Raw genomic sequence first — 10018 nt, 5'->3', positions numbered from 1 at the left:
TACTGTCTACTACTTTGATAGCTTTGGTAATCTACCACCACCTTATGAAATCTTAAAATATTTGAATCATTGCACTTTTAAATATAATTACAATACCTTTCAAGCAATTAGTAGTTACAATTGTGGTCACCTGTGTTTGAAATTTCTTTGTAAAGAATAAAAGGAGCTACAAGTGTACATACATATGCATTCACACAATGGATATTGGACAAGGTAAAACATTAATTGTTAGTGGAAAAAAATCAGTGCTGGTAACAAAATTTAATCCAGCACTGGACGTATCAAATGGTGTCTATGAAATAGCGCTTCTGAACTATTTTTCATACAATTCGATACCTAATGTTACTCCACAGAATTGCAATTTCTATTTTTCTAAACATAATGAAATATTCCAGAAGTTTGTCATTCCCACTGGTTCATACGAATTGCAAGATATTTTCTCTGAACTGTTAAAACAAACAGATGAATATAATGCAAAATTAGCAAGCTCATCTCTCAAAATTTTTCTTGACTTTGATTATGATAAACATCTTAATCGATGCAAAATAAAGCACAATGTTACACTAAACTTTGATTTAAATAACAATCTTGGATCCCTTCTAGGATTTACAAAAGGAGTGTTTAAAGGCAATAAAGATGATCACATTATATCAATAGCTAACCATTCTGTGAATATTCAGAACATAAATGTTTTAAATATAGAATGTAATATATCAGGTGGTTCCTATATTAATGGTGAACCTTCTCATGTTATTCACCAGTTTTGGCCAACAGTAGCTCCAGGATATAAGATTGTGGAAACACCAAATTCACCCATTTATATGCCAGTCATTACAAGATACATAACAGATTTGATAATATCTATTTGTGACCAAGACGGGCAAGTTGTACCACTAGATGAAGACGAAATAACTGTTAGGCTTCACTTGAGACGAATTAAGTAATGGGAATTGTGTATAAGGAGAACTGTAATTTTAGTAATGGAAGTGGTGTCACTATCAAAAAAGTAAGAAAAACTAAAAAAAAAAAGTTTTTAACTATATACAGTAAACAGCTATTGAAGTCATTAGGGTACAAATTAGTATAAATACTATAACACCATAGATGGTAACAACACTTCTGCATGGATTGCTAAACAGTGAAAAAGGAACGATGAGCAGTATTTTGAATGTTCGTGAAACCATTACTTTCGATGATTCAATTCATCGAATTGAGAACCATGCATACAAACCGTATGGACAATCAGTATTTGGGTATAATGATTCAGTATCAATTGTCATTCAAAATGAAAACAGTTACTTATTACCTTCAGAAAGTAGATTATTCATTGAAGGAAAAATAGTAAATACGGCTAAAACTAAGGCAACTGATGCTAATTTAGGCAAAAACTGTGCACTTTTCTTATTTTCAGAACTTCAATATCGTCTTAATAATGAAGTTGTTGACCATGTTCGTAATCCTGGAATTACTACACTTCTGAAGGGAACCGCATCTTTTACACCTGATCATTCCAATATACTGTTAAATGCAGGATGGGGCTCAGTTGCAAACATCAAAGAACTTGTAGATAGTAAAGGACATTTCAACTTCTGTATTCCTTTGAAAATGATATTTGGCTTTTGTGAAGATTATAAAAAAATTATACTGAATGCACGACATGAATTAGTTTTAATTCGTAACAGGAATGATACATCGTCCGTATTAGCAACTAAATCAGATCCGGATGTGCAAATAATACTGGAAAAAGTGTGGTGGGAAATGCCTCATGTGCATGTATCAGATAAAAATCAAATTCCATTGTGGAATATTTTGAAAAATGATAGAAGTTTAAGACTTGCCTTTCGTCATTGGGATTTAATAGAAAGCATAGCACCAGAGATTAATTTTTGGTCCTGGCAAATTAAGTTCACGACACATCTGGAAACTGCTAGATATGTAATTTTGGGTTTTCAAGTTGATAGGGAAGCCTATGACAAAGATTCTAGTATATTTGATAGTGTAGATATAACAAATTTGAAAGTGTATTTAAATTCTGTGCGATATCCAGAAGAAAACTTTCTATGTGATTTTGAAACCAAAACATTGGCTCAAGCATATGATTTATATTCAAGATTTCAGCCTTCATATTATATTTATAATGGATTAAGTAAACCACTTTTCAGTCCAATTGAATTCCATAACAACCCCATATTTGTTATTGATTGTTCACATCAAAATGAATCAATAAAATCCTCCATAATAGATATGAAGATTGAGATAGAAACAAAGAATCCTTTTAAAAGAAACACAATGGCATACTGTCTTGTAATACATGATGTTATTATTGATATGAACCCCACTACCAACCGCGTGATAAAACGTGTGCAGATATAAGCTTATAAAGTTATATTCTACTGTTAGTACTGCTCTTGTAACAGACTGTATCAAAATGAATAAGGTAATAATCATTGAATCAAGACACAATATTGTGACTTGTTTAATGGTGAACTTGATTGAGGATGCTGAAAAAATATTAAGTGTTCATACTGTACCTTATTCAGCAAGTACACTGGAAAGTCTTATAAGAACCTTGCTTCTAGCGCACAGAGAGTGTAAAACAATTGCATACTCTAGAAATCATCTGCAAATGGAAATTCTACGGTGCTTGAAGAATGTTATTCCGGATGACTTAAATCTCATACAACTTGAAGATTATGGTTTCCAAGAAGATGAGTGCGACGTTTTTATGGTGTTTCAATGGTTAAAGTCAATAAATGTTTGTAAAACTATATTTAGAATATATCTTAAACTGGGACAACCTCAGAATCTAAATGGTTTAGATTATTATCTATTTCCTGTCAAGCTCTTACCTAAGTTAATCTCAGTTCCACAAATCTTTAAACTGTTACCACAATGTATGCAAGATGATGAATATTTAAAATGTTACCAATATTGTTATCGACTTCATGCCAATGATGTTAGAGATAATTGTTAAATGTGAATGTAAGTGATAAGGTTTATTTTTTTAATAAAATACTGAACAACTTATATAGACTTACTATTTTTATTTACTTTATAAGTATACATTTTACATATCACAAGTTTTGATAATGACATACTGTGCTACACATCCGAAAGTTTTTCTATCCTATAATGTCCCCATGGTAATGTATATACACCATTTTTTTCCACATACCTTTTATCATCATCATATGTTAATGCTAATTTTCTTTGCTTTATAGTGTGTACTATATGAGAATTAGATTGAATAGTGTATTGTGTAGTCATTTTTGGTACATTATCCAATATGCAACTACGATAGTCATCAATACTTATTTCCTTCAGAGATGCACGTTTCACACCTTTCGCCTTCTTTATAGTAGAATGAGAATCAGTATCTATTACATACATTTTTGCTCTGAGACCAATAAATTCAGTTACAATCTCTCCATTAAATTCATCTTTCATTAAACCAATTACACGTTTGTTACATATTGGAATATTATATCTATTTTCAGATGAATATCCAGAGGTATCAAACATACAATTAATGTCGGGTCTGATATCACTATACAAATCACTTGTAGATATAAGATATACAAAGCTGTCAGTATCAGTGTAACACATTTTCACTTTTTGTAGAGGATACTTTTTCAACATATAATTATAATGGAAGTTAAACATACTTGTTTTAGAAATGTCAAGGATTGTCATTCCTACCGCAATCGGTTTATCAAATACTACTGATGTTTTTGCCATTTCTATAGCAACTAAAGATTCATCGAAAATAACCCTCTTCTTAAAATTTGGTTGGGCAATATATGCTGCTGCACCATACCTACCATTCCATGAGGTTACCAATCGAACATCTCGCATTTTTCTTACATTTTGCATAGTCTTACCAAAGGTACTATTATTCATTAACTTAAAAAAGTTTTTTTCAAAATCGTTTTTAGCTTGAATCCTTTTTCTTGTGTTGATTTCAATATATGGTTTCATCCATGCCTTCTGAGAAAATGATAGAATTCTGTGAATCTTTTCTAATTCAAGACCTAAAGAGAGGCTTTGTTTAAGATTTCTGTAATGTAAAACATATTTCGTTTTATCATAAAGTGTACACATTAATCTAGGTGGGGCTTTACTATTACTCTTAGGAGATTTCATTTTCTCAGGGCACAAAGGAAAATCTTGATGTTGGTCATGACATTTTTTGGGATACTTCAGATCAACTTCTAATATGTATCCAACATCAGCTTCATCCAATACATTCATTACATTGAATGTTTGTACCTCATCTGCTGTTAACCACTTAAAATTACCAACAGGTAAGTATTGCATCATTGCCCACCCATACAGATTATTTACATCAAAATATCCAATGAATGATTCTTCCTTAGAAGAATCATAACTCTTCATATACTTGTTATTAGCTACAGCATGTCTGTGTGAGCAATGAACAATACCTCCTCTGATTCCTCTTTCAACAAATTGTAATTGGGTTACATCTGTAATTAACTCCAATATTACATTTGTAGATTTAAGAAGAGCATCCCAAGCTAAACCTGGTGATGTTACATAATGAGCAGGATCTAATTTATATGTATCAAGACATAATTTTCTGAAATTTTCAAATACATCTGCAAGCAATAGAACATCAGATTTTAAGTATATATCTGAATAATCTCCAATAGTTTTACATTTAAAAAGAGCCCATACATCATATGCACGTTTATACTCTAAGTGTGATACAGTTTCACCAGTTAGAAGACTTTGGAAATGTTCTCTCTGTGGTAGTTTTGTTTCTTGCAATTTCATTTCATCAGTGATATACTCATATGGGAATATACCTTTCTGACATACTAAACTGAACTGATTTTCATCATTAAAATATTTTCTTGTTAATTGTAAAGAGCATTTATCCATATATGAGACACATTTTTCTAATGAACAAGCTAAAAAATTTAGAGAGTCTATAAATCGGTATTTAATGAAGCCAAATGATTTATCACCTATTACTTTTTTCACATATTTTGTAAATGACTTGTATTTTTCAGTATTTGTAGGTATTAAGGTGACACGGCTTTCATTCTTTTTTGAAATTTCTTTCTCCTCATCAGATACCTTGCATTCACATAAATCTTTTATAAGAAAGTGAGCATCATAGTTCGTTAAGTTATGGAATATTACTGGTATTATCACACTAGGCTTATAATTTAAATTACAAGATTGATGTGCTGCTCCACGAAATTTTCCAGTAAAATGACAATGATCCTTGACTCTTACATCAGTTGTAAGGAAGTGTTTTTTACATATATGGCATGTTTTAGCGTTTTCAAAGAACTCTTTGTCCTGATCATTCATCTGTAATTGCTTTTTATTCTTAAAGTACTGTAATATATTGTCCGAAATTGCATTTAGATTATCAGTAAACCACTTCATACAATCTAACCCTCTATACAAGTAAAAATTGGAATATTTTTCATCATGAGTACAATGTACATACATTGCAACACTGTATGGAACATGAACATGAACAGGTTCTGAATGAGATCTCTCACTACTTTGAGAACATGTTGTGAGAGGTTGTAACATACATTCAATATCACCATAAACAACAAATGGTACCTTTTCCTTATTGCAGTAGTTTTGAAATTGTATAGTTTTAGTTTCTTTACTTGGCATTACTGTTCTCACAGCCTGAAATTTAATACAATCTTCCAAATGCACCTTCAGTTTATCCTCTGTGTAAAAGTAACACAAACATCTTTCACAGAAGTGAATCGATTGTTTATGGCTTGTTAGTGAAGATCTCATCAAACGAGATAGATTGGTTATGCAGTAGAAGTGATAAATATTAGAAAAATCAGTTTGAAGTACTAATAGATTTGCATGCCTATTATATCTTTGTTTGCTTATATGTATAGGTACAAAATTAAACTCTTTATTTTGAGTAATATTTTTCCTTGCAACCATCCAATCACCATTATCATACTGAATTCCATAGACATTAACTGATATACCTGGATTCTGCCTCTCGAATTGAGTAAGATATTTAAACTCCATTGGAAATGGAATTCCAGTAAAATTAAGTTCATTTTCAAATTTTTTATAATTAGACAACTTATATTTATTCTGTTTCACTGGATACAAAGCACATAACACTGCCCATTTAAAACATTCATTATCACTGCTATGTATGCTAACTACTGCTCTCTTGTCTCTAATTACATCAGGCAATTCATGATTCCCCCCAACTCGAAAGCCTTTATTTACATTAAGATTTACACAAAGCTTTACAATTTCCTTTAATGCTAAACCTGAATCTCTCTCTTGAAATGAATCAAATTTTTTCATGATTGCCTCCACAACATGTTCTGTGTACCATGCATATATATCATCAGAAATAAAAAACTCTTTATTTTTAGAAGAAATATAAATTTCCTTTTCCTCAGCAGATATTGGTGAGAGGAATATGCACAAAAGAGAACAATTGATTTTCAAAGCCTGATGTTTTGTTTCAACATTTGTTTTAAACAATGGAAAACACCTTTCCAAAAAAAGTCGTGGGTCTTGAATGTTATGATTATATATTTCACCAGTACAAATACGTTTTCGGAATGCTGATTGTCTATCAGTCCATTCTAATTCTACATCTGCTTGCTCACTTCTTCGCTTTTGCGGTAGAGCACTAGTAGCCATGCCCCCACAGTTTGTACAGTCTATCTGTACCGAGAAGTAATTGCTTACAATTTGAATATACACACTTGATTTCTCTGTTTGAGAAATCTGTTTTCAAATGATACTCTGCTTCACATTGGTCATATCTACAGAACACAGAATCTGATATCGAAGATGTCTGTAATATATATAACAATTCTTTGAAGTAGTGTACTCCAAGTTCTTTTGGATTGAATACGAAAAGTTCAGTCTCATAAGTACACTGGAGTTTGCTGTATCTCAGATAAGCTAAGTAATGCTCACCTTTACAGAACTTGTCATTTATTTCTTTCAAAATTACTTCTTCCAGAAGCCTTTTATATTCTAAAAAATTGTTACTGACACTGTGTAATCTAAATCTGAAGTTGAGTGTATCCTCATCTTTAAGTTTTCTATCACACCCATCATCCACAAAACTGTTGACATCTACGACCTTCACATTCCCATGTGCACATACTTTATTAAATTCTAAAGACATTTTTCTTCTTTCTAAACGCAAAGTAATTAGTCACACTATAAAACACTCTACAAGACACACTATAAAACACACTATAAACACTCTTCTTAGTCTACACAAAAACTAACTGTGTCCATATTATTTTCCTCAACTCTTCCAGTATATGTTAAATGAACTTTTCCACTGTTGAGGTACTCCAAATCTTCATCGCTCATCTTAGAAAACCGAGTAGGAAGAAAGACTTTTGTGCTTTCTAATTCCACAAGCACTACTGGACCAAAGGGTGTAGTAACCCTTTTTGCTCGTAGTATTATGAACTTCTCATTTATAGGTAATGTTGACAACCTCGTTGTTGCCTTCTGTATGCTAGCCCCACTGCCAAGAGCATTAAGGTTCTGCAATGAAGGATTCCTATCTTAAGATATAATATAAACTATTTCATGTTTATGTTGATGCTTAACTATGCTTAAAGCAATACATATACTTACATTTTGGTAGGTCTTTGAAGCAAGATCAATAACACAGCTATTGACTTGTAGAACTCTAACTTCTCTGATCTGTGAATGAGCTTATATACACACTCCACCAGGATATCTCTAAAGTTCCACTTTTTTGACTTAAAAGGTTATCCAGAAGGTTAGAAGATGTAATGCTTTGCAGCTTCTACAAAACTAAAAGGTTATCCATTAGGTCAATGTGCTGAAATGTGACATCAGCATGCAGGCTGATGAAATTTGTGTCCCACGCAGAGGGTTATCCATAGGTCAACAGTCTAGCAGTCTTAATTATAACTGAAAGCCAGCTAATTAATCGATTTGATACCGGCCAGTTGGCTAACGAAATGTTTACAGATTATCCATCAGGTCAGCATCTTGAACTGTGACCTCAGCCTGCTGGCTGATGAAATTTTATCACATGCAAAGGGTTATCCATAGGTCAGCGAGCTAGTAGTCTTAATTACACCCAGTATCTGCTAAATAAACGATATGCAATACTGGTCTCTTGGCTGACGAAATGTTTACCACAAGCATAGGGTTATCTACATAGGTCAATAAAACTAATGATTTGTTAACTCCGTGAGGAAACACCCTTTGAAAAAGGTTATTCATAGGTCAGCGAGCTGGTGGTCTTAGTTCCAACCAGCAACTCATAATTAATCGATAAGTGGTATCAGTCTGTTGCCTAACGAAATGTTTAGCGTATGCAAAAGGTTGACAATACGGTCAACACACTGCTTAAAAATACTCAGCTCTTTATTATATAGCCAGCCCTTGGAAGAGGGAATAAAGTGGAAGCTATTTACGACATTGCAATGAGCTAAAGGCGTTATATTTATTTATCTGTAAATTATCTCCTCAACCAAACTAAAATGTATTTATACCACAAATTTGTGAAGCATATTAGTCAGTTCACTCTTCACCATTCTGGTGTGTGTGTGTGTGTGTGTGTGTGTGTGTGTAAACTTCTTTCAAGATGTATACTGTAATCTTTGACTGTCAAGGCTTCAAGACATGTGCGAATGAATTTGTTCCTAAGGACTTAGCATTCCAAATGCTGTGCGATGATGGAACAGTGTTTGCCTCTGGAAGCTACATTCTTCAATGTACAACACCGCATTATGAACTTGATATCGAATCAGCAAAATGGTTGGCAGAGAACCATCACCACTACAACATTAATTCAGTTGGAGTCTCGCTAGATAGTGCATTAAACTCCATCAAATCAGTGGTACCAACAAACTGCATTGTACTTGTTAAAGGTACTGAAAAAGTGAAATGGGTAAGAGAGTTCTTACCTGACTGCCTAATAACTAATGCGGAGGAGAAAGGCTGCCCTTCACTACATGCTCTACGTATGCTGAATGGTATTGGCAGGTACCAACCAGTAACTGCGAAATTGAACACAAATCTGCTGGTGAAGTGGTACAAAGAGTACTACTTAAAAAATGATGCCAAACAGTGTGGTGTAAAGAGTGTGATGGACCCATACTAAAACAGGCAAGTGTGAACTGATAGACAATTGTGAATCCTGTGAAAACTGTGAAGCTTATTTTCATTTCCTAGTATTCAGACCTTTTTTGTAAATGCTTTAAAAATTCCTGATGTGTTGTTTGATGGTGTGCATCTGTGGTATAACTATTAAGAACTTGAAGAAGCAGTTGTTCGTTTAGTATATCTTTAAAACATAACTGTAATTTTATATAATTCTTTAAAAAAAACTGTAATTTTATATAATAAAATTACATGTTATGTTACTGTAATCCAACTGTTATGTTTTCTATCAAAACCTAACCATTTCACAAATGCTTTATTTCCTTTCATGTACAATACTTTCTCTACTAGATAAGTATTGGGGTATTTTGTTTTTTGTAATTCATGACCATAAAACGCACCAGCAATATTATTTAGTTCAAAATCTTGCAGAGTGTATGTCCTAGGATTTGTTTCTTGGACTCCAATTATCTTAAATATTTCTGTAGACCAATTTGGTGTGTATCCTTTATCAAAAATGGCTTTGTTTTTACTGATTCTTACGAACTCTCCTACTTTAAATTTCTGCTTTGATTTGTCTATGGTACGTATTTTATTATATACTGTGGATAAAAGGTGATTATCATTAACATCGCAAGGTCGCATCTTAATTGTGGAATGCTTTGTTCTATTATATTTATCAATTAAATGTGGTAGAATGTGGTAGAATGTGGTAGAATAAGCCACCTGTAAGAGCCTGTAGCTGTAAATTCTTTAAACATTAGTCCTTTTAATGTTCTGTTGAAACGTTCAACAACTGAAGCCTTCAGATTGGAATAAGTAGAATAATGATGGATGTTAAGTTGCAGCATTAACATTTTAAATTTTGAATTAT

General features: G+C 32.6%; 1 protein-coding gene across 1 annotated transcript; it reads right to left on the bottom strand.

The window, feature by feature from the left end:
* Positions 1-3102: 3102 nt before the first annotated feature.
* LOC126455272 (uncharacterized) lies at positions 3103-7686 on the bottom strand. Its single transcript, XM_050091162.1, has 2 exons — positions 7642-7686; positions 3103-7548 (listed from the first exon to the last, which is right to left on the bottom strand). Exon 2 carries the CDS (start codon positions 6676-6678, stop codon positions 3103-3105), a length of 3576 nt encoding a protein of 1191 aa, XP_049947119.1. The 5' UTR covers positions 6679-7548; positions 7642-7686.
* Positions 7687-10018: the final 2332 nt, after the last annotated feature.

This window comes from Schistocerca serialis, chromosome 1 (assembly GCF_023864345.2).
Source record: "Schistocerca serialis cubense isolate TAMUIC-IGC-003099 chromosome 1, iqSchSeri2.2, whole genome shotgun sequence".
Taxonomy (NCBI): domain Eukaryota; kingdom Metazoa; phylum Arthropoda; class Insecta; order Orthoptera; family Acrididae; genus Schistocerca; species Schistocerca serialis.
Note: the sequence above shows the minus strand (reverse complement) of the source record. Positions and strands in the feature narration are given on the sequence as shown.

Excerpts from the sequence above, each read along its gene's own strand:
- LOC126455272 (XM_050091162.1), bottom strand. The coding sequence starts at position 6,678 with ATGGCTACTAGTGCTCTACCGCAAAAGCGAAGAAGTGAGCAAGCAGAT.